This window comes from Panthera pardus, unplaced genomic scaffold (genome assembly GCF_024362965.1).
Source record: "Panthera pardus isolate Hobbes unplaced genomic scaffold, ASM2436296v1 HiC_scaffold_4, whole genome shotgun sequence".
In the NCBI taxonomy this organism is placed as follows: domain Eukaryota; kingdom Metazoa; phylum Chordata; class Mammalia; order Carnivora; family Felidae; genus Panthera; species Panthera pardus.
Genome location: NW_026526969.1, coordinates 18,220,681 through 18,244,038, shown reverse-complemented (window position 1 = coordinate 18,244,038; position 23,358 = coordinate 18,220,681). Strand labels below are relative to the sequence as shown.

The 23,358-nt window shown below is 62.6% G+C and overlaps 2 protein-coding genes and 1 long non-coding RNA gene across 6 annotated transcripts; all 3 read left to right on the top strand.

The window, feature by feature from the left end:
* The first annotated feature begins 265 nt into the window (after positions 1-265).
* Positions 266-19,076, top strand: MSRB1 (methionine sulfoxide reductase B1). 4 transcript variants are annotated; one of them, XM_053893926.1, is made up of 4 exons: positions 266-397; positions 2,236-2,384; positions 2,698-2,812; positions 19,054-19,076. In XM_053893926.1, exons 1-4 carry the CDS (start codon positions 343-345, stop codon positions 19,059-19,061), a joined length of 327 nt encoding a protein of 108 aa, XP_053749901.1. In that variant the 5' UTR covers positions 266-342; the 3' UTR covers positions 19,062-19,076. The 4 variants fall into 4 exon arrangements, with proteins under 4 accessions (XP_053749901.1, XP_053749899.1, XP_053749900.1 ...); XM_053893924.1 differs by lacking the exon at positions 19,054-19,076 and adding an exon at positions 4,372-5,212; XM_053893925.1 differs by lacking the exon at positions 19,054-19,076 and adding an exon at positions 3,544-4,332.
* LOC109278128 (uncharacterized) lies at positions 5,686-8,458 on the top strand. The gene is made up of 2 exons (XR_002085508.2): positions 5,686-7,899; positions 7,993-8,458. It is a non-coding gene; the product is annotated as an uncharacterized LOC109278128 (long non-coding RNA).
* HS3ST6 (heparan sulfate-glucosamine 3-sulfotransferase 6) lies at positions 13,830-19,814 on the top strand. Its single transcript, XM_053893922.1, has 2 exons — positions 13,830-14,257; positions 19,054-19,814. The coding sequence occupies exons 1-2, from the start codon at positions 13,845-13,847 to the stop codon at positions 19,667-19,669; spliced, it is 1,029 nt and encodes a 342-aa protein (XP_053749897.1). The 5' UTR covers positions 13,830-13,844; the 3' UTR covers positions 19,670-19,814.
* The last annotated feature ends 3,544 nt before the right edge of the window (positions 19,815-23,358 follow it).

Here is a 23,358-nt window from a genome sequence, read left to right as displayed (position 1 = left end):
CGCAGCTCAGCGGCGCCCCCTGGCGCTCGGGAGGGGCTGCCGAGCGCGGGCGTCGGGGACTCAGCTCCCTAGCCGTCCCTAGGAGCAGTCGGGGGCGGGGCCTGTGAGGAAACTGCGGAGGGCAGGTCCTCGCCCCAGGGAGAGATTGGTCCGCGGGAGGGGAGGGGCGGGGCCTCCTGGACGGTCGTGATTGGTCCTGTGGGGGGCGGGGCCTCGTCCCGGATCCGGGCAGTGATTGGGTCTTGGGAGGAGGGGCGGGCCCCGGGCGCCGGCTGGGGGGCAGTCGGCCAGTGGCCTCGGATCTGTCCGAGGAAGCGGTTGCCCCGCAGTACAGCCGGCGCCATGTCGTTCTGCAGCTTCTTTGGGGGCGAGGTTTTCCAGAACCACTTTGAGCCAGGTCTGTTCTGTGACCTCCTGGGAGGGCAGCGGGGAGGGGGCGCGTAGTAGAGTGGGCGTCGCTGCTCTCGGGCGGTGGTGGAACCCTTGAGCCCCGGGAAGGGCGGACCCCACCGGGGGCGAATGTGATCGCGCGGGGAGAAGCGCCTGTGAGTAAAGGGGACCGCGGAGTAGGGGGGGTCTGGGGAGCCTGAAAAGTAGGGGTTCCTGAGGGGGAGAGGGGACATTAGAGCGAGGGCGTCGCTGACCTCGAGGAGTGCGTGAGCAAGGCCGTTTCTGGGAGGAATCCTTGGGGTCAGGGTACAGGGAGGGGGTGACGCCGGTGGGGGGGGATCCGGATTGGGAACTGGACTTCAGAGGGACACGATCGAGTATCTTGTCCTAGGGCATCCCCCTGATGATACCCCTGCCTTTTCCCCTCCCGGGTTCCTGGGATCCGCAAGGTAAGCTGGCAAGCACAGAGCGTTCCCTTCGGACCCAACGTGTCTTCCCGGGTGCCTCCGCCCATCTGCCCAGGGCCCTGGGGTTCGGTAACCAGGAGAGCCGCTGGGCAACCAAGTGCCAGTGAAGTTTGACCAGACAGCTGGAGTGGGGGTGGGGGTGTTTGGGACGTGGACAACCATCCCTCCAGGTCCCAGGCTTTGAGAGGCCCTGGGGTGTCCCATTCTGGGCCGTGCTGTCTGGTAATGGCCTAATTTGGTAAAAACGTGCCCCACAGGCAAGACTAGGGCAGTGCACTGCCTCGGTGGGAACCTTTGGGTGTCAGCCCTCTAGGAGGCTGGGCGGTGACACTGGACATCTGTGGATGTCAGCTGTGGCACAGGACTCTCTAGGCAAAGCCCTCCACCGAGGCCCTCTGGCAGTAGGCCCCCAGTTGTCCTCAGGGGGCTCTGCCAGGCAGGAAGCTCCACTTCCACAGCAGCTGGGCATCCCCCTCTTGCTTCCTTCTCCAGTGGCTGGCAAAGGCTGTGTAATTCATGGACTCTGGGAAAGGCTGTCCTCAGGCTGGGCACTGGGTGCGGGGTTCCCCTGTGGGGGGCCCCAAGCAGTTACCTGTTCCGCAGGTCGGTTTTGCAGCCTTTTTTTTCCCCCTCAAAGTGATCTTTTGGGGCTGGGTTAAAACCTGTTCTCTTCCCTGGGCTTCTGTCTTCCTGGGCCCTGCCCCCCCCCCCCCCCCCCCCCCCCGTCTGGCCTGGAGACCTGTTTGGTGGGACCATTGTCTTCCCTCACAGAGAGCAGGCCAGTGGCTGGGTGTCCAGCTCAAGGCCTCCCTGGCATCAGGAATGGCCACTTGGGAAGGGAGGTGGGCTGGGGCCTGCTGGGGTGGGAGTGCTGTCTCCTCATCATACTGTCTGGGCTCCTTCCTGATTGCACACCCTCGAGCTGTGTTTTGCATCACTCAGGCACTGCAGCTCTAAAACGGGAAGGTCCTCTTACAAAACAAAACTGAAAAAGGGGCTCCTGGCTGGCTCAGTTGGTGGAGCATTGGCCCTTTAGGCTCGTGAGTTCAAGCCCCACATTGGGCATGGAGCCTACTTGAAAAAAAAAAAAAAGGCAACCACAAAACTAAGCTAAACTGGAGGGTCTACATCACAGGACTGTGTATAAAGCTCAATGAGATAAGTGTGAGAAGTGGCTCTTCGTGGCACATGCTAAGGACCACTGAACGTGAGCTCAGTGGTGTGTTCCAGGCCTGGGAGTGGCAGGTGTCAGCGTGGATAGAATGTGCAGCCCACCCTGCAGACGGAGGGTGCTGTGTTCTCGCCCCGAGGATTTGGGCACTCACCCCAGAGAGGCTGGAGCCAATGTGTCTGCCTTTGTCTTCCCTTCTGCCCCCAGGTGTCTATGTGTGTGCCAAGTGTGGCTACGAGCTCTTCTCCAGCCGCTCAAAGTATGCACACTCGTCCCCGTGGCCGGCCTTCACTGAGACCATTCATGCTGATAGTGTGGCCAAGCGTCCGGAGCACAATTCGCCTAAAGCCTTAAAGGTGGGTGGCCGCCCCAGGGGGTGGGGAGGGGTGTTGGCCAGGGAGAGCCCGAGGTGGCTGCTCCTTCTCTGCTTCCCCTACCGCTCTCGGGGCTTAGAGTCTGTCTGTGCCGGTCTTCTGGCCTCTGCCAACCTACCTGGGGAGCCTGGGGTCCTGATGGAGACAGGGAAACAGGACTGCTTTCCTGTGCGGGCTCCGGGATGGAGGGCGACCTCTCCTGCCCACAGTTAGTTTGGGAAATGGGTGGGGGGAGGACACCATCTCTGCCGGTGGCAGGGGGGCCATTGCTGCAGTTGTTTTGTGGTCTTTCCAGGTGTCCTGTGGCAGGTGTGGCAATGGGCTGGGACATGAGTTCCTGAACGATGGCCCCAAGCCGGGACAGTCCCGCTTCTGAATATTTAGCAGCTCGCTGAAGTTCATCCCGAGAGGTGAGCAGCTGGACACAGGCCTGTTGTACATTTCAGAGGCCCGGGGGTGGGGGACACACGGTTCTTGTCCACTCGCAGTGACGAAGCATCGGGACACCAAAGCACACTGCCCAGGAGCTGCCCAGGGCCACCCCAAAAAGGTGGCTGCAGGGCAAGGACAAGGGCAGATGTCCTGATGGGTCACGTGTGCCCCAAAAAGGGGCATCTAAGGGTGGATGTGGTGAAGGGTTTTCTGTGGGGGCCTGGACCTTCCCAGAGATTAGAGGGGGAGGCAAGGCCAGGCGGACGCTGAGGGCTGGGCTGTGTGGCCACGGCCTTGCTCCTCAGCCTCTCTGAGCTGGCCTCCTGCTCTGCGTAGTGGGTGTGATCGCAGAGCCTCCTTCACGGGCTGTTTGAGGACAGCCGCATTGATGTGATGCACCTGGGGCCTGGCACACGGTAAGCGCTCCCGTGTGTCCTCCTGTTGGCAGGTCTTCCTTTTTTTTTTTTTTAGTGTTTAATTATTTTTGAGAGAGAGAGACACGCACACACAGCGTGTGAGCAGGGGAGGGGCAGAGAGAGAGGGAGACACAGAATCCAAAGCAGCTCCAGGCTCTGAGCTGACGGCACAGAGCCCGACGCAGGGCTCGAACTCACGGACCGCGAGATCACGACCTGAGCCGAGGTCAGAGGCTCAACTGACTGAGCCGCCCCAGCAGTGTTCTTATAACAGATTTCTCCACCCTCTGAAGGTGGAGTGTCCCTACAAAACCTTCCATGAGCCAGAAGCGTGTGCAGAGAGGAGTGCCTCCCAGTTCCCGGAAGTTCGCCTTGTGCCACTTCCTTGTTAGTAAAGCCCTTGTGCATCGGTAGCTGTTTTCAGTAACTGACAGAAATCCAGAGGAGTTTCACTTATGATACCTTATCGCTTACGATTAAACCCGTTGCCTCATTCACGTAGATAACGCCTGTGTAACGCACGTGAAGCGTAAAAGCAAAGGGGCTCACGTCTTGGGAACGAGGGCCCCGGTGCTGGGGTTTGTTCGGCAGCCGTCTCTCCTCTGGGTTTTTATCTGGGCGCAGCGTCGCCTCTGGGGCCTGGCCCTCTTGCTCGCACAGGTTCTCACAAGTCAGCACGTCTGTCTGCACCGCCGGCCCCTCTGGACTCCTGCCCACACTTGGTAGCTCCAATCCCAGCTCCCCACTTGGCGCCAGCAGGGCCGTGGCCAGTCCCTAATCTCAGTTTGGTCCTCTGTAAAATGGGCTTGCTAACATCACATGCTGGCTGCTGTCCTGAGGGAGTGAGGCTAGGCGAGAGGGTCCGTAGGGCCGGCGATGGTAAGGTGTGACGTGATTTTGTCCTTTTGTAGTTACTGACCTTTGTCCCGTGGAGGAAGGAGAGACTGGGCTCTCCTGGAAGTGTCGGGGAACAAAATGGGGCACACAGGCTCCCCCAAGCCGGGCGCCCGGTGCTCCCAGCTGCCCTGCTCTGCAGGCTGGAGCGGGGCGCCTAGCTCGGGGAATGGTGTTTGGAGCATAATTTAGCAGTGATTTGTGTTTCTCTCCGTCCGTCCTTCTAGGCAAAGGAACTGCCTCTCAGGAGCCGTAGGCGGGCAGCACATACTTACTCTAGCCGGACACTGTGCTGTGGCCCCTCTCCGGCCGTCCAACCTCGGAATTGGAACCCCAGACATCCAGACGGGGCGGGGAGGGGGGCTGGCTGAAGCGTCAGGATCTCGGCTCTGCACAGCTTCTCCTGAAGGCACTGCTCTGGCAGGATGGCCCACGCCCTGCTGCCCGGGGTGGGCCCGGAGGGCTCCGCTCACGTGGGAGTCTCAGGGAGGTGGGCTGGAAGCCTAGCGGGTCTCTGCATGACGGTACAACCCCACCTTCTCTTCTCCGCAGCCCCCTGCCCCCTCCCCGTCTGTCTGGACTCACCCCCGGGGGACCCGATTCTGAGCCTGGCTCTGGCCCTCGCCGAAGCTCATTCCCATCTCCCCCAGGCTGGGCCGTGAGGCAGGGTGCGGAGGGAGGCAGCCCTCGCCGGCTGCTCCGGCCCTGGTCACTACATGATTCACTCTGGTCAAAGCCTTCCAGGCAGCCAGAGTGGTGATGATCTGTGACGGCTGGCGGGGCAGGCCGGGGGCCAGACTTCTGGTCTCCCAGTTACGAGAGGAGAGATCCTGAACCCGGTTTCACCACCTTGCCTCACTCGGGCTTAGGAAAGTGGCTGTTGCTCCATTTCCTGGATTGTGCAAGGCCGGGGCCCACAGCCCGCACCTTCCCGGGAAGCAGCGATTGTGCCTTCCTGTACCCGCTCTGAAGCCCTTGCTGTCCGGGAAGGTGGGTGATGCCGAAGCCCCCTCCCGTCTTAACTCCTGTCTCGAGTAATCAGGAGATCAGTAAACAAACGGAACACGGGCTCGCTGTCTGCGTTCACACGAGGGATGCGGGGACACGGCGCTTCACTTGTTCCACAAATATTTATGGAGTGGTGCTGCCTGCTGCTGGGGAGGCGGCGGTAAGACAGACAGACAGATGGGCCTCCCTCCGGGCCTTCCCCTGTGTTTGGGGAGACAGGAAGTTCACATCAGATGATGATCAGGGCTGTGAATATGTACCCCAGAGGAAGGACGCTCGATTGTGTGTGTGGTGGGGGGGGGGGCGATAACCCTCCGGTTATTCCCCAGTTCCAAATGCATAATTGGAGCAGACGTACTCAGCAGCTGGGAGCATCCCCACGTTGCGAGGATTGGAGCCTGCAGGTGTGAGGACAAAAGGGCAAAGGTGGTGGATGAGGGGTGAGGTTAGAATGGCTGGCGGGGTGGGCGGCGGGAAGGACGGCCAGTGATACTGCTGGTCTGTCTGGTCTGCTCATTCCTTGGGAATGGGACTCCACCCCTTCCCTGATCCCCAGCCACAGGCTAGGGGTCCCTGCTCTGGCGGTGGCGGGGCGGGGGGGGGGGGGGTCACTGGCCTGTGCAGGTGCTGCGGGCTCACTGTGTGACCTTGGGCAGAGCACTTAACCTTCCTCTGTGGAGCCCAGCCTGTCTCCTGGGTGGGGCTGTGGCGGGGGGTGTCGCAGCTGTGCGGGTTCTGAGTGTGTGTCACCCTGTGGGGTTAGATCTCTCAGACACCAGCTTGGTCACTGGGTCGTCTGTGCAGAGGGAGTTGTGCAATGGGAGGGGTCAGCACTGACAAAAAGCACCAGGGAGGACCATGCTGAAGAACCCCATTCGGGAGAGTGGCAGCCTCCTTCTCTAGAAAACATCTCCGTCTCTGCCCTGCTGGGGGGCCAGTACTGACTGCACCTGCTAGAAAACTGCCTCCTGGGACTGCACAGGGTGTGCCCTTCACCCCACGACTTCAGTCCCATCTCTGCCGGACTTCTCCCTGCATGGACCCCTCTGTGTCCCTGGTTGGGGCTGTCCCAGTCACCTGGGATCATCATCGGCCCTGGGGCACTGCCTAGCACAGCCTGTGACCCATACACTCGGAGGCTAGCGGCCAGTCTTGGCCAAGGGCAAGCCCACGGTAGGTGAGCAGTGACTGAATGCTCAGTGTGTTTCTACAGGCAACATCACCCTGGTGGGGCAGGGCAGGAACAGGAGGCTTGGAGACGCGGGAGACTTGCCTCAGGCCTCAGGTTCTCTCTGCCCACACTGTCTCTTTCCTCTTTTCTATGCCCCAAACGAGGAACAGTGGCCCTGGGAACATGATGACCATCTTTTGAGCACAGTCTGAAAGCAGCAAGCATGTTGAAGGGGCCTAGCAGTGGGGAGGCAGCTAGCTGAGTGGTCAGAGGGAATCTCCAGGCCCAGGGCTAGGGCGGACCTCGGGCTTTGCTTACCTCTCCTGGCACCCCTGGCTCAGCAGGTCCCTGAGTAAACTTGGCCTAGGACCAGGCTGGCCTCCTTCTGCAAATTGGGCGGATGTGTCCAGGACATGCCCCTGGGGCTGCCTCTCGGGGGCCAGATCTCCAGCAGGACAGGCTGGAGGGCCTGCTGGAGCCTGGGTGAGGCTGGTAGGGACGCTGTGAGGGACGGTACCTGACTGCCTGCACTCCACGGGCCCCATACAGGTTCACTGGGGGTGGGAAGGGCTGGAAGCAGGGTCCTTGGAGGGGTGGAGGAAGAAGGGTGGTCCCCTTTCATCAGGAGCCTGGAAAAGGATGGCTATGGGCAGGGCCTGTCTGCCAGGGGCTGGGGTGGGAGTGAGTTGTCTCTTGTGGAAACATAGATCCCCCCACCTCCTTCTTGCTGGGTTACACCATAACCTTTGGCCTGCAGCCCTACTTCCTCCTGAGAAACAAAAGACTTTTTGAGAACCCAGCTCCCTCCCTCCCCCTCCAACGCCCCCTCCCTTGCCAAGTGGACCCTTGCAGACAAGTGTTCTGTTCAGGGGCAGACCGCTCCCCATGCTCTGTCAACACCACTCAACAGCCGCCGGCAGGCCCGTGCACGCGGGGGCACCCAGGGCAAGGGAGGAAGTGGTATGTGTCTGGGATCCCGCTGATCCCCTGTAGGGGCCCGCGGCCCTGCTCAGGAGACGCTGGCAGGGTGCGTGAGTGACCCAACCGTGCTTGGGACTAGTGCTCACTCACGGCTTTCGTTTTCTCTGGGTGACAAGTGCCAGGGAGAGCCGTGACCTTGGTGGGGGTGCGGCCGATTCGTAGGTCCCAGGAACCCTGTGACTCCGTGCACGAATGTGGGCTGGTCAGGCAAGTGGGAGGGGGCGCCCAGAGAGGACGGTGGAGGTCACCGCCAAGCCAGCGTCCGGGTCCCCACCCTCATACGAGGTCCTGGTAGGGGACGTAACGCGATGAACCCCTTCGGAGGCCACCAGTTAGCGAGCGGCGCAGGGACTGTGTGCAGCACCCACGGGCAGGGGGCGAGCTCGGTCCGCGCTGCGCGTGCGCCAGGGCCGGTCTGAGAGGCCCTGCAGTTCCCCGAGGCGCCGCCAGGGGCGCAGCAGCGGCACCTCCGACGGCGAGGGCTGATCCAGCCCCCTCCAGGGACCCCGTGACCCAGCGGTGCTCAGTGGTGAGGGCCGGCGTCCTCCAGCCCGCTCGGCCACGCCGGCCCAGCCTGCCAGCACCCGGAACACAGGTAACTGAGGCCTCCTGGCGTCCGACGGTGCGAGGGCCGGCGGTGTAGGGGCCCCATTTGGTAGGCTTCGCGAAAGTGACCTGTTGCTCCCAGCCCCTTCTCCAGGGCAGCCCCGCGGGACCCCCCTGCTCCCGATGCCCCTGCCTCTTAAGCCTGCGGCCCTTCAGCGTCCTCAAGTTGCTCCTGCTGCCATCCTGGCCCACCTGGGGCACGAGGTTCTGAGGGCACCACCTTCTCGCGTCTGTGCCCACTTCTCTCCGCAATGGTGACAGCTCCTAGCTAGCCTCCCCCAACGCGTGTGATCTCCCCCCCAAAAAAAAAAAAAAAAAAAAAAAAGACCAGAAACTTCCCTCTGTGGTTCCTGCAGGCTCTGCTGGCTCTGGTCCCACAGATCCCGTGTCCCCAGCCACCTTTCCACTCCGTGAATGAGAGTAGTGTTATTTACCGCAGCTCCCGGGCTCCTGTTAACCGCACCCCTGGCACGCAGACCCTCGCACCTAGGCCTCTAGGCCAGCCAGACTCCACTCTGAAACATGCCCCCGTGTTCCCGCCTTCTATACTTTGCTGTTCCTTCTTTCTCACCCCCTCCCCATGTGCTGGAATCCTTCTAGAAGCCTCTCCCAGTGGCTCTGCCCAGTGGCTCTCTCCTGCCCCCACGCTGCGGGGGCCCCGGGCTGGTCTCCTATATGTGTGCACAGACCGGGTCCCTGCGGTCCCCGCTTACAGGCCTCAGCTCACCCCAGGTCAGAGAGCTCCTTCAAGTCAGTGTCCACGGTGCGCTCATCGTGTTCCCTCCCCCACGCTGAGCCCCATGGGAGAGTGCACGGAGAAGCGGCCGAGGAGTGTATGTCAAATTGCACTGCCTTCTGCTCACTCTGTAGGGGTGAGCGAGCCAAGCCGCACATCTGTGTGAGCGTGTCTGCGGTCTGGGAGATGCAGGGACCCCGGGACCACCTGTCACCTTACCCCAGCCCTAGGGTTCTGCTTACAGCAGCTCAGGGGCAGGAAGCACAGAGAAGATGGGGGGGTGGGGTCGGGGGTGGGTGGGAGGAAGGACTAAGGGTTACCTGCAGATAGGCTCCCTCCACCCCTACCCCTCACTGCCCCCCAAGGCCTGTATGCGGGCATAATTTGTTTCTCGTAAAATCACAGAGATTATCCATGCTTCAGAACCTGGGGGAACAGGAGCCCACAAGAGCCAGGGCCCTCGGTGCCCTGCACCCCCACTATGCAGCCTGCCTGCTGCCCTGGGCTGTCCCCTCCACCTCTGACTCCGGTGGCTTTTTGTTTCCTTAGTCTAGACACTGGGTTTTTGCTGGGCCCCCATCTCTGAGCCGGGAACTCCTGGTGTGTGTCTGGAAGTAGGGGGGGGGAGGGCAGAGAGGCTGGAGTCAGGGGGAGACAGCAATGGCTGGTAAAGGTGACATGGGCAGAGTCACTGTTCTCTGAAGAGGAGGTGGAGGTCAATCTTCAAGGTCCTCTAGCGGGAGCAGGAAAGCCTGCGGCTTAGGGAGGGGGCAGATGGGAAAGGGGAGGAGTTTGAGGCACCGGTCCCAAGATGCTCTGCCCTGGCATCTGGGTTCTGACTCTCCCTTGAAGGCCAAGTGCAACAAGCCCGGCTGTCTGTCCGGCCAACTGTGGTGATGGGGTGCTTCCCCTGGAAATGAGGGGTTGGGGGGGGCGGCTGTCTGTGGGTGTCCTGTCCACTGGCCAGGCTGGACTTGCTTCCGGGTGGCGCGTGGGGAGATGCAGGCTGGGGACCGGTGGGCGAGCCTCTGAACCCCCAATCGTGCACACACATACACCCCACAAGCCCGCAGGGTCCTGTGCGTCTGCGGAGCTTGGGGTTCCTTAGCCTGTGTCAGATTCCTGGCTTCCAAGAAGGTGCTCACAGCCACCTTCTGGCCCATGGGGGGCCCCGCCAGGGCACAGTGCCCTGCTGTGGGGCCATTAGATGATGCCCAGCCCTCCCCAAGCGGCTGGGGGGCTTCTAGGTCCAGAGGCCTAGCTCGGGGCTGTGAAGCTGGAGGTCGTGGGGATGGTGTGGGGGCAGAAACAGCCTTGTTTCCTTTTTTTTTTTTTTTTTTTGTTTAATGTTTATTTATTTTGAGAGGGAGCGAGAGCGAGAGCCCAAGCAGGGGAGGGTCAGAGCGAAATAGAGACCGAGAATCTCACGCAGGTTAAGGGAACAGAGACAGAGAATCTCCCGGTCAAGGGAGCCTTTTCATGTGTCCCTCCGGACCCTGGGAATCTTGTCTGCCCTGGCAAACCCTTCTGTGCCACGTTGCCCCAGGCGGAGCTGGTCACCAGGAACACGGCCCTGGGTTCTGGCCAGCCAGGCCCCCGAAAGTCTTTCCTCTCCAGTCTCGTCCAAGAAGGATGAATAGTGAGTACGCTGTCCCATGCCCACTGCCACCTCACCACAAAGAGCTTAGGAGCTCGACACCCAGAGGGATGGGGCCAGTGTCCGCGTTGTTTGATAAAGTAGGAAAGTGAGGTTCAGAGAGACTTGACGCCTTACCTGCCAAGGTCACCTGCTAGGAGGGGGCAGGGGCTCCTGCCCCACCTCGTTGCCTACCAGGGTGAACTGGGAACAGTGGAGCCCGGGGGTGGGTGGGCTCGGTGGGTAGACATCTCTGAGGGGTCCCTCTCCAGGAGAAAACCGCATCCTCTCTGTGCGCAGGCAAATCTGGCATCTGAAGCGGAACAACCCCACACAAATCAAGGACAGCTGGGCCTGCCCTCGGCCGCAGCCCCCTCCTCTCGGCCCCCCTCGCAGGCTCCAGGACCCCCGCAGACTGCGGGAGTCGGGCGAGGGGGTAAGGGTGTGGTTCTAGCGAAGGGAGTTCTGGAAGCCCCGCATGTGTGAAATCTCCCCCAGCTGTCCCCCGTGGAGGGAGGGACCGCACGGTGTTAGGGATCACTTTCCAGAGTGGGGCAGCTGCTGACGCACCCTGCTTGTGGGGGCCCACGCTGGGGGTGCCCGCCCTGGGGAGGGGACAGTCTGCGAAAGAGGAAGAGAGGAGCCCGGGGGCGGGGCGCACACATAGACTCCGTCACTCACACACTCTCTCACTCACAGCCAGGCCACTCAGTCACTCGACAGACATTCATGAGTGCTCACCGTGGTCAAGACTGACCCCGTCCCTTCCCTTGCCGCGCTCACGGGGAGGTGGAGACAGATGGGGACCAAAATCACCCACCGAGGGAGTAATTACAGTCAGTGGAGGGGACTCAGATATAGCTGGGCAGCTGGGTCATGGGTCTGTGAGGCCAGGCTGGGCCTTCCTCTTGCCATGACCTCGCTCCCCAGGCCTCTTCCCTGGACTCGCCCCTGTGTCCCCCTCTGCTCTGACCTTCCCTGTCGTCTCCTCCAGGGACGGTGTATACTAGCAGGCCACAGCTCGGGCCACTCTTCCCCAGTGCTGCCTCCTCCCAGCCAGCGAGCACACCAGACCCGACTACCTCAATGTCTGATGGTTGGCCTAAGGAGGATGGACAGACGGACCTCTGCCTGGCCATCCTGCCTGGGCAGGGGGTCCAGTCTGGGCAAGGGGGGATTGAGCCACGTTGGACCCTGAAGGCCAAGGGGCCCTCTCGGGAGATCCAGCTGGCAGAGAAGCTGGCTGATGCATTTCTTCTTCGCAGTGGAGGTGAGACCGGACAGGGCGGGAGGTGAGTGAGCCTCTCAGGGTGCAGGGACAGCTACAGGACTGGTGCTCCCATGGCCTGGTTTCTTTCGACTCACTTCCTGCCATGTGGCTCAGAGCGGGGGATCCACTGTGTCTAGACCACACAGAGAGGTGCCAGTGGAGAGCTGGGGCTGGACCCTGATGGCAAGGTAGGGCGGAGGCAGATCGGAGGGGCCACTCCGACATCCTGGGCAGGAGGGAAGGCAGCAACCCCCATGTGTGAGGAGGCTTGCCTGACCATCACTTCCTCCAGAAAGCCTTCCCTGACCTCTTCCTCCATTCACATCCTTCCACTAGCCGGCCATTGTCAAGTGCCTATTTGGTGCCAGTCTCTGTTAGGTGCTAGGGACCCCCCGGTGAGCAAATGTCCCAAGGCTGCCTTCCTGGGTGTCCCCAGATTTGCCCCCACCTGTCACTTGATGGATGGTGGCTGGAGGGAGGGGCTCAGCTAGGAAATTATCCTTGTCCCCGGACTCCATTCCCCAGCCCCCAGCATGTCCTGCTGTCGTTGATAAGTTGCTTCTGGAAAATCCTCAAGCAGGTGTGTGTGTCAGGGGTTGGGGGGCTGAGGAAAAGCCATTCTCAGTAGGAGGAACAGCATGAGCCAAGGCTGGGAGGAGGAAGCCACTCTCCCTGTGCCAGGGCCGGGAGACGGAGGGGCCGCCAGGGTCGAATGCTGGAATCGAGCCCTGAGAGGGGCCTGCTGAGACTGAGTGGGTGCTCCAGGTGGAGCAGGGCCCCACCCAGGACAGGTCTAAGGAGAACCAGTCTGTCTGGAACAGATCCCCTTTTAAGCTAGACCAGAAGAAGAACTTCCTGTGACCCTGTGTGTATCAACATGCACCCCAGACAGTACTGTGCCAACGACCCGCCTACAGGGCTCCTGGCTGAGTCTTGTCCTGACAAGCAGGTGCAGGCCTGTGTCTGGGATCCGGGCTGGGGCCCTGATCAGCGGCCTTCATGCCACTGGCTCTGCAGAGCCCCCTTAGTTCAGGGCTGCCTCTAGGTGGGAGACCTGGAAATGCCTGTGGGTCACAGAGGCCCCTGGCCTTTGGAGAGGCCCCAGGTTTCTGGGACTTGCCCAGATGCCATTGGTCCCAGGAACAAGCAGAACCCAGGGCAGTGGCCTCTGAGCAGCTAGTGAGAGGTCGGCCTCTCCTAGGAGCCCATGCCCATGGGGCACCAAGCTTCAGTGAGGAAGCCCTGGGCAGAGACATAGAGACGACACCGTTCCTTTTCCGTCTCTCCCTGGGACTGTTGCTCCCGGAGCCCTTTCCTTCTCTGCTTTCCTTGTGCTGTGTGGGGGGTTCAGTGAACCCGGGGCTGCATAAACTCCCCACAGAGTGTCCAGCGCCCAGCAGGTCCCGTAACTGTGAGTGGCCCCTGGCCCCTGAATGTCACTGCACCTCAGCAGGAGCTCCTAAGATAGAACCCGGGCTCCTCCTTCCCGTCTCCCGTCCCACCTCTCCAGAATCTTCTCATCTACAAGAGCCACGTTGCCAGCATTAGAGATGGGTCCCTGACATCCCAGGGCAACGCCAGGTGGACTGGGCTGCAGAGACAGACGGTGTGACATGGTAGAAAGGGTCAGGAGACAGATCTGAATGGGGCCTTGGGACAGACGCCTGTCCTCCCTGAGCCTGCTTCCCAGGACCCTAAAATGGTAATCGTATTGGACAACCGTCTCCGGCCGCCAGGGTTGGGACCCTGATGAATGGCAAGCCAACTGTCAGGAAAGCGCGCCCCATTCTCCCCTCAGACTTCCCTCAACATTCCCGGGAACGCCTCGGCGCAGTAGGGCCGGGGTCCACACTCACCCGCGCACCTGCTGCTACTACGCCCTTGTCCGGAGGGACTGGGATCCGCCTTCTAAGAGCCGGTCCTTCATCTCAGTCCTGTCACTGCCCTGAGACCCGACCCGTCGCCGCAGCATCCAGGAGCGCAATGGTGATGACCCCGAAGCCTCGCAGGCTGGAGCCCAGGTCTCCAAGAGGGCGCGACAGGTAACCTCTGCGGCTCCAAATCACGCTTCAGCCTCGGCGGGCGCCTGCGAGTCCCGGGCCCGGGAGTGGTCCAGGGGGCGGGGCCTCCGGGCTGGGCGGGGCCTCCGGGTCCCGCCCCGCGGCGGCTTCGAGCCTGCCGAGTGGCGGGGCGCAGAGCAGAAGCCCGGCGCGGGCTGGCCGAGCGCGGCACGGGCCGGGATGCGCTCGCTCCTGTAGCCCGCGTTCCACCGTCTGGGCGCAGCACCACCCCATGGCAGGTAGCGGCGGCCTGGGCGGCGGGGCCGGGGGCGGCCAGGGCGCGGGGGCCGGGCAGGGGGCCGCGCTGCGGGGGCCGCGTGCGCCGCTGCTTCTCGCCGCGCTGGTGCTCGGCGCCTACTGTCTCTGCGCCCTCCCCGGCCGCTGCCCGCCGGCCGCCCGCGCCCCGGTGCCGGCGCCGGCTCCCGCTGAGCCGCTCCGTGCCGTCGGCCCCCGGGGGGCGCCGGGCCTGCCTGTGGCCAGCGGCCCGGGACGCCGGCGCTTCCCTCAGGCGCTCATCGTGGGCGTGAAGAAGGGCGGCACGCGCGCCCTGCTGGAGTTCCTGCGGCTGCACCCCGACGTCCGCGCGCTCGGCTCTGAGCCCCACTTCTTCGACAGGTGCTACGAGCGCGGCCTCGCCTGGTACCGGTGAGCGCCCTGGCGGGTGCCTTCCAACAACAGGGGGACGCGCCCCTGGGGGTCTCACTGGGGGCGCGGGGGGGGGGCAGGTGTCCGGAATCCGGGCTGAGACCAGCCTGGTTGTGTGTGTGTGTGTGTCGGGGCGAAGCTTGACCCCGCGGACGCGGGCCCCCCAGCATTGGGTTTTACGGAAAGGAGGAGCGGTCACTGGCTGGGGGCTCCCAGAAACTTTGAAACTCCAGGGGAAACCCTGGTTCAGGGCTGCTGAGGGGTCCCTGCAAGAGTGGCGGGGAGGAGTTTCAATCCTACACCAGTAGTTTGAAGCTAGTGGGGTTTGAGGGGCATAAGAAATGCTTTATGCTTGTCCGCGCTTCCCCACTGGATCACCCTGGGAGAGCATGTCTGACCTCCGGCCAATCACCCCAAGAGTTTTCCCTGTAGCCTCCTAGAGAGCATCTGTTTCCTCCCCCAGAACCCCAGTCCCGAGAAGAGGAGTCCTTCTCTGTGGTCCTGGGGGTCCGGAGAGAGTCATGGCTTTACTTAGGAGGAAGGGGTGGGGATTGGGGCCCCAGCCTCGCTCAAGGGGCTCTGTAGCTGTCCCGCTGCCTGTCTGGCTGGCCTTGGGGTGCTGTGGTAGAATGTGGGGGAGCACCCCCACTCTGGCCCCCGCTGAGGCAGCGAGCATGAGGCCCTGCCCTCTGCCTCCTTCGACCGTGCACAAGCCTGCCTGTCCCTTCCTGCGGGGAAGCGAGGGCTTACAGATGGAGAGTGAGTCACCCCACTCCCCGCAGCTTTCACCTCATCCCCAAACTATGGGGCAGAGAGGACCCAGCGCAAGGTCACCTGGTGAATTAATGGGGAGTGGGGGGTGGCAGGACCCGGGCTTTTGACTTTCAGATGTACCAGTTTCCTCTTCCCAGATACCAACCCCCCACCACCCCTTCCCCTTTGTTATCTTTGCATTTTGCATTGAAACCACTCACGGGTTTGGAGGGGCCCCATTGAGAACGGGGGTCCCGGTTCCTGAGCTCTGAAGGATTACTGCTGTCGAGGGTCTTAGGGAAGCCAGATGGTGAGGGAAAAGTGAGTCTATCCTTGGACCCAGTTGGCTGAATCCCCCAGCATGCCTGGTGCTCAGGGAGAGACGCTACCCCACTCTGACGGTGCTGCAGCATCCAAAAGCATCCCTAATCCCGGGATGCTGTTGATGCTGTTGCCCTGCAGAGGGAGAGGAAGAGGAGGAGGAGAGAAGGAGGGGAGGGGACAGGAAGGAGGGTGGAGGACACACTGTTAGCTATAGCAGACTTCAGAGCCCATCACTGACCCCATGAGCTGTAACTACAAGGAGCTGTGGGGAGGCACCGGGCTGGACTAAGGAGGGGCTGCTGCAGAGGCTGGTCTCAAAGAGCCTGGGGTCCGGGGGGGCTGTGCAGGCCCTCCCTGGGTGCATGCTCCCGCTCTGGAGAGGACGAGGCATCTGAGAGGCAGGGGGCAGATTCTCAGCTCTGGGTAGGGAGCTCCTGGGACACTGGGGTGCCCGGCGTGGGGCCCGGGGGATTCCAGAGCATGTATGGTGGAGAAGAGACTTTGTCCTTCCTCCTTTTTAGAGCCACCTCCCCTGGGGGGAGGGGCGGATACAGAGGAGGCAGAGGGTCAGGTTCCAGTGGCCTCCAAGAACCCAGAGTTGTCAGGGCTGGCGAGCACTGACCCCTCTGGCCAATGCAGGCTGGCTGAGTTTCTGAGGTACGTGTGTCCAAGTGCCCTCAAAAGGGCTGTGGCTGTGTAGTGACATGTGTGGACGTGGGCTCGGTATTCCCCCCGGTGGCCCTGTGCCTCTGGACCTGTCTGTCCTTTCAACCGGCTGTGAGGATGCACTGAGCCTCTGAAAATGCCCACCCGCCTCAGTTTCCCCCAGTGCAAAGACGTCGGCCAGCCCCTGGGCGTGGTCTGGCCGTGTTATCTGCTCTTGGGACCCTGATTTTGACCTCCAGCGAGCGCAGAGCCCTGTTCTGGGTGGGGAGTCGGGGCAGTGTGTAGAGGAGGAGCAGCTAGTGCCCCCAGTTGAATTTTTGGGACCCCCCCCTCCCCCCTTGCTCATGGGGCTGTGACCAATCTCATTCCGGGCAGTGACTTTGGTCCTTCCCATGGACTGGGCAGGTAGGACCTGCTCAAAGTTGATTTTGGCCCAACCGTCCCCTCTCCTTGGGCTCTAGGAAGTTCATCTCTCAGGCTCCTGAGGGTCCTCTATCTTGGGGACTGCGACCTTCAAGGGCGCCCAAACTCAGCATTTGTTCCTTTATTCACTCACTCTGTTTGGCAGGTGCTGAAGTCACACAAACCCTTCCAAGTCTCAGTTCAGGGAGGAGTGCCCTATCTAGGGGCAAGTGGGGGCTATACTTTGACCACAGTTTTGGAAAAGCGAGAGGAGAGGGGGAGGGGTGCAGGGGTGGGGGACACCCCCCCCTCGGTCCTGGGGCCCAAGCAGGAGCAGTGAAGGAGGGGTGTGAGTATGTGGGGGGAGGGACCCCGGCTTCTGTGGGACTTATCTGTCCCTGCTCACCCGGAGACAGAGACCCCTGTGGCAGGGCACTCAATGCCCCCATGCCCCCAGCACTGCAGGGTTCCACCTGGAACTGGAACTGGTTTCTGCTGGGTCCCAGGCAGGCTGGATGGGGCCCAGGAGAGGTGTGGGACACGGAGCGAGGCCCAGACAGAGGAGGGAGAGTCGCCCAGGGCTGGATTGAAGCCGCAGGGAAATGCAGACCAGATGAGCTGTGGGGGTGGTGCGTGTGTGTGTGTGTGTGTGTGTGTATGTGTGTGTGGGGGGGGTGTCCATAGAACAGCTTGTCAGATGTTTGCTGTGTGGGGGTCAGTATCTTGCTCCTCGTATCCTCCTCGGTCTCTGCCACCCCACAAAAGCCCCCATCCCTACCCTACTCCGAGCTCTGGCTAGGCCTGGGGAGAGTAATTGATCCCAAAGATCTTGGAGCTCAAAGCCAGTTTGCGGCAGGAGTGGGCCAGTAAAGTCTGCACCGCCCACCCCCCCCATCTCCACCCCTCCCCGTGGCGGTCTGGAGGCGCGGCTCTGCTTCTGCTCCTCTAACTTCCTTGGGGAGAAAGGTGCTGATGTCAAAGCTGGGTGGGGGGAGTTCCCTGAGCCATCGGGGTGGGTTCCTTCCCTGAGAAGGACAATGAAAGGAGGGGTGGTGACTTCTGATGCTGTGTGGCACTGCGTCTCTTTGTGGGTGTCAGCAGTGAGGCCCAGTGCAGGGACACCCACCCCTCATTATGAGTTCCCTCTCATGGGAAGGGACCCCTGTTGCCGTGGGCCTCAGCCCTTGGCGTTGTCACCACCCGAGGTCTCCTTGAACTTGTCCCTTTGAACGGGGAGGACCGGGGTCTGCTCCTCCCTGGGTTCCCAGCTGCAGGAGGCAGGCCGCGAGGTGCAGGGGCTCTGGCAGCGGCAGGTGCAGGGCAGGTCTGCGGACTAACGTCCACCCTGGTACTTCCTGCTTCCTCTCGGAGCCTCGGTGTGCCTGCCTATGAAATGGGGCAGTGAGCAGCTCACAGAGATGGGAGAAGCAGACTTGTCCCCATGACCTCCCAGACCAGCTCTGCCCAGGGCCTTGTTCTGAGCGAGTGGGGAGGCTCCCATAGCTAGCAGCCCATTCAGCCCACCGGACGCCCCTGGGCCCCCGAGGTGGAGTCAGGGAGCCGGTGGCATGTCCCGGACTCACACGTGCGCACCCCCCATCCCACCACCAGCACCCTCCAAGCTAAGCGCCCCGGCTCGTGGGTCTGTGCACCTGTGTGCCCACCTGTCCTGGGTGTTTTGGGGTTTTGAGCAGGAAGAAGAGACTCCCAGGGGCTTGAGACCCTGGAACCTGCAACCTGAACCCCACCTTCCTGGCTGGGGCCAGTCGTGGGGGGGCTGTCAGAGGGGCAGGAGGACGGGAGGCAGGGCTAGCTGGGCGGAGGCCTCCCCTCCCTCTGCCTCCCACAGATCCCGGGAGCCTCTGCCTCTGTTGACCTAGTTCCCAGCCCTCCTCGGAGCTGTTTGCTCAGCTGGCCAGGCCGCGCCCTGCCCACCGCACACTGTGCTACCTGGCTGGCAGGCGTGGCTGTGGGGCACTGGTTCAGGACGGGCTTCCCCAGGCTTGGCATGGTCAGGGCCCGACTCCCCAGAACCTTGGGATGGGGTCCGTGCTCCCCTCCCCTGGTCAGCTGCAGCCTTGCACATTGGGGTCCAAGCCAGGTCTGGGAGGCCCAGGCGGCTGGGGTCTTGGGACGGGTCCTCAACCACCGCTAGTGGCTTTTGGTATTCTGGTCCATTCTGATGTGTGTGGCCCAGGTCAGCAGGGCTGTCATCAGAGGTGGGAGAAGGCTGTGCAGGGGAGGGAACGAGAGGGGATACTTGTCAACAATTAATGGCCTAATTTAAGGGATGCCATCAGCCCCTTGCTGTGTGTGTGACGGGAGGTAATTACGGGGCAGGGGCCTGTGGGGGGGGCGGGGGGGCTGGTTCAGCCGTGTGGGCAGCAGGTCCAGGCCGCTGGCCTCACGAGAACGGGGTCTGGCGTGGGCATGGTCCGGCTCTGGGAGGGAGGTGGGTAGCCTGGCAGGACAGGCCCCTCGGTGCACCGCCTCACAGCCTATATCTGGCCACCCAAGCACCTAGGGTGGGTGGGTCTGGTGGGGAAGGCTTGCCTGCCCTGGAGGCTTCCTGGAGGAAGGGGAGGTCAGCCCTGGCTCCCTGGGGGGTCAGTCCCCACCCTCACCTCCCTCTGCTCCCACCCGCCCCACAGGAGCCTGATGCCACGCACCCTGGACGGGCAGATCACCCTGGAGAAGACCCCTAGCTACTTCGTGACTCGGGAGGCCCCCGGCCGCATCCACGGCATGTCCCCGGACACGAAGCTGATCGTGGTGGTGCGGAACCCTGTGACACGGGCCATCTCCGACTACGCCCAGACGCTCTCCAAGACCCCGGGCCTGCCCAGTTTCCGTGCCCTGGCCTTCCGCCACGGCCTGGGCCCCGTGGACACGGCCTGGAGCGCCGTACGCATCGGCCTGTACGCCCAGCACCTGACCAACTGGCTGCGGCTCTTTCCCCTGTCCCGCTTCCTATTCGTCAGCGGGGAGCGCCTGGTCAGCGACCCGGCCGGGGAGGTGGGCCGCGTGCAGGACTTCCTGGGCCTCAAACGCGTGGTCACGGACAAGCACTTCTACTTCAACGCCACCAAGGGCTTTCCCTGCCTCAAGAAGGCCCAGGGGGGCAGCCGCCCCCGCTGCCTGGGCAAATCCAAGGGCCGGCCCCACCCCCGCGTGCCCGAGGCTGTGGTCCGGCGCCTGCGGGACTTCTACCGGCCCTTCAACCGCAGGTTTTACCAGATGACCGGCCAGGACTTTGGCTGGGACTGAGGAGGACGGGCCAGCCCGTGCCCGGCCCGGGGACCCTCGCTCACCTTAATTTATGCCGGCCGCCGGGCCGTGGAGCCTGCAGACAGATGATGGGTAGGGAAAAGTATTTAAGGAATAAAGCCTGGGTCTGTGTTCTTCCACATAATCTGGAAGGTGGCCAGACGGGGGCTGGAGGTGCCACCGCCCAGGGAAACGCTAACCATACCACCTGTCTCTACAGGGCACTGTTCGTATGCCCAGAGTGGTCCAAAACCCAATCCGTAGACATCCCTTGGGGTGGGCAGTAAGCTTGGCCACATGTCACACAGGAGCAACTGAGGCTCAGAGAGGTTTAGGGCCTGCCCAGTGACGCACAGCTCAGACTCTGGAGGCCCTCCTGTCCGCCCTGGGATGCTGAGCTATGCTGGAATGTTGTCCCCGTACGGCAGATGAGGAAACTGAGGCTCCAGGTTGCCCACGTGAGGGCTGGGGGGGGATGAAAGTTGGATCTGGCCAACTCAGGGCTGCACCCATGACTGCGGCTGATTTCGTGTCTTAGTGCCCATTGGATGCTCCCTCCTGGGAATCTGGTGAGGTTGCCTTACACGGAGTGTGACGAGAGGAGCAGCAGCGGGGTATTGGTTTTAAGCATCCCCAAGCCCCTGGGGACAGTGTGGCACCACCCACCACAGGCCACACCCATGCTGCCACTCCCACCCTCCAGACCCTGCCCGCTTGGGGGGACTTGCCCTCTCAGTGGGTTCCACCCACTCCCCCAGGCCCTGGATGCCCCAGTTCTGCTGTGTTCCAGGAAGGGCTCCCGCCCTTGGGGGATGGGCAGAGGTGAATGCCCATCTGGGGCCCAGCTGCCTGCTCAGATCCTGACTTAGGCCAGGCTCGGGTGGGCTAGGCTGCCCTATCCACCCCTCTGCCCCTGGGAAGGTGGGGGCCCCTTCCTAATGACTGTCACCTGCTCCTGGCCACAGTGTTGCTTGCCAGGTGCCCACAAACCGCCCTGACAATGACCTCCGGGGACCCTTGGAACCAAGCCTGGCATGCCCCGGCTGTGCTGGGTCCTCACAGGACCTGGCTGCGTCCTCTGCGCCCCAGGCCTTGGGGCCTTGAAGATATCAAATCTTCAGCCCTGCTGTGGCCTTTCCAGCTCTGGGCTAGTTGGAGTAGCTGCCCGTCCTGGGCCCCGGGGTGGAAACGAGGGAGGATTTCCAGGGGAGTGACCGCTTACCTTCCAGGCACCTTTTCTGGCTAACCGTGAGCCAGCGGGCCCAGCAGTCCCGGTGGCTACTGTCTTTGTCACATGACCTTACCAGTGGTAGACACCTGGGGTCACCTGATTGTCTGTGAGGCTCGACAGGAAGTGGGGAGGGAGTTGGGGGCATCTCTCCTCAGCGGCCCGGAGCCTGCCCCTCCGTCCTGCTGGTTCTGGGCCCAGAGGACACTCCTGTCTGGATTGTCCTGAGGGGCCAGCACTGTCAGGAAGCTCTGCCATCGGGGCCAGGCCAGAGGCAGGACCGGGGGCTGGTCCTGAGACACCCTGGTGGAGATGCGGTGGCAGATGTGGGCAGATGCGGCTGAGACACAACTGCAGGCCCCTCCCCCGCCTGGATCTCTGGGAGATCTCTGGGAGGAGGGGAGGGCTGACCCTCTGGGAGGAGGGGAGGGCTGGATCTCTGGGAGGAGGGGAGGGCTGGCCCTCTGGGAGGAGGGGAGGGCTGGCCCCAGAGGGCTGGCCCTCTGGGAGGAGGGGAGGGCTGGATCTCTGGGAGGAGGGGAGGGTTGGCCCAACGTGCAATGACGGTGAGGAGGCAGGGCCTCCGGGCCCCGCCGGATGGCAAGGACTGGGCTTGGCGTCTCTGTCCCCATTCCCGGTGCTGGGGCCCCACTTAGCTACCGTGTGGCAGCCAGCCCCGGGTGTCAGGGCGGGAGGGAAGGCAGTTCCCAGCCTGGGCCATGCCCACTGCTTCCCTCTTCCTGGACACACCCTTGTCCAAACTTTTAGCAGCTCTGGCCCTCTGCGGCTTGCCCCCATCCCCAGCCGGCATGCCACCCTCACCCCTACGCTTTTGCCCCCACAGCTCCTTCCACCTGTCTCGATCTGCGTAGCCTTTGTACACGCTGTTCCCTCTGCCTGAAATGCCTTTCAGGCACAGAAGGTGCGGGCTGAGAGGGGACAGCCTAGGAGTGTGGAGGCTGTTCCCTCACACCAGTCTCCTTTCCTCCCTATAGTTAGAGCCCCTTTCCCGAGCCCACTGACATGACCCACTTTTCCCTTCCGGAAGCTTCTTGGAAGCAGAGCTGTGGGAGCCACCAGTTTGTCTGGCTCTGGTGCCCAGAAGGCAGGCTGGAAACAGTGTGGAGAAAGGGTGAGCTGGCTGGTCCCAGTCCTCCCCCATCCCCCTCCCAGTGGAAACTGGGCCCGACCGACCGCCAGCGCCCAGAGCCAGGTGCCCAGCTGGGCCTCAGAACACACTGAGGGCAGATGCGGTGGGTCTTCCTGGCTGTGTGTGGGGGTGGGTCTCCGTGGGAGAGTCATCGGCCTTTAATTAAAGTCCCTAAATTGTTTCCCCAGCTGCTCAGTGGGTTTTCCATGTTGGAATGTTCCAGATGGAGCACAAAGTGCTGATTCAGTTACCTTCTTCCTGTTTTGCTCAGTGGGGGAGAAAAGGCCGGGGACCCCTTCTCCGTTCCTCGCAAGCCAGCCAGACTGGGATGAGATGGGTGGGGGTGGGGGTGCTCACAGCCTTGGGTGTCCAGGAAGGGGCCTGGAGACACCTGGGGAGGGGGCGGCTTCTACCGCACCTGCCTCAGACCTTCAGGCCATGGTTGGTACAGGCTGGGGGTCCACGGGGTTCTTGCTCCCCGACCCCCAGGACAGGCAGGTGCATCTGGGTGAGGATGGGGTTCTTTACCCTGAGCCTTACACATGTGGGTCCTGGAGATTCTGAGCAGACCCTGCCCTGAGTGGCCTCTGTGCCAGGCTGGAGACAGGAGGGTCGGGACTCGGATCTGCCCTCCCTGTCGGGAGCCAGTCGCCATCCATGGGACCTGGCCGCCTCCCTCCCCTGGAGCCCCCGGAGCCCCTGGAGGAGGCTCCGCAGCCTGGTGACCCCCGGACCCCATCTGCAGCCACCTGCGGACCCTTGTCCTCCTGTGAGGGGGTACCTCTCTCCAGGGCTGGGGGGTCTGGTGGGCTGACCTTGCTGGCTCCCCTCCCAGGCTCCAAAGAGTGGCTGCAGGACCAGGTGTGGAAGGGGAGGCTAGGCCCTGGGGAAAAGTCTGGAAAGAGAGGTACTGCTCTGGGCAGCACCTGTGAGCCCCCTTCACCCCAGGAGGAGCGGTGCTTTGGGGAAGGGCCTGGTCCACCTGGGGCTCATGGCTGGTCTCCGTGTCCCAGGGTAGACACCTCTGGCACCTGTCCCCTCGGCCAGATCCAGAGGCCCTTCCTGAAGTTTAGACGGCCCTGCTCCCGGGAAGCTCCCCGTTCCTCTTAAGAAGCCGCTGGGCTGCGGTGTCCAAACAGCTCCTCCTGCATCTGCACCGGGAGGGGCCAGGAAGACCGGGCAGGCCCTCGGTGCTCTCCTCTGGTGGCCGTGGCAGCAGCCTCTGGGACCCCGGACCCCCTCTGGGCCTTCGGATACTGTGCGGCAAGGGGCTGGCAATTTGCTGACATCATTAACCCAGTGGTTCATTTC

Bases quoted from the DNA above. Each gene is read 5' to 3' on its own strand.
- HS3ST6 (XM_053893922.1), top strand. From the start codon at position 13,845: ATGGCAGGTAGCGGCGGCCTGGGCGGCGGGGCCGGGGGCGGCCAGGGC. The intron at 14,258-19,053 runs GTGAGCGCCCTG...CCCGCCCCACAG, and splicing joins CGCGGCCTCGCCTGGTACCG to GAGCCTGATGCCACGCACCC.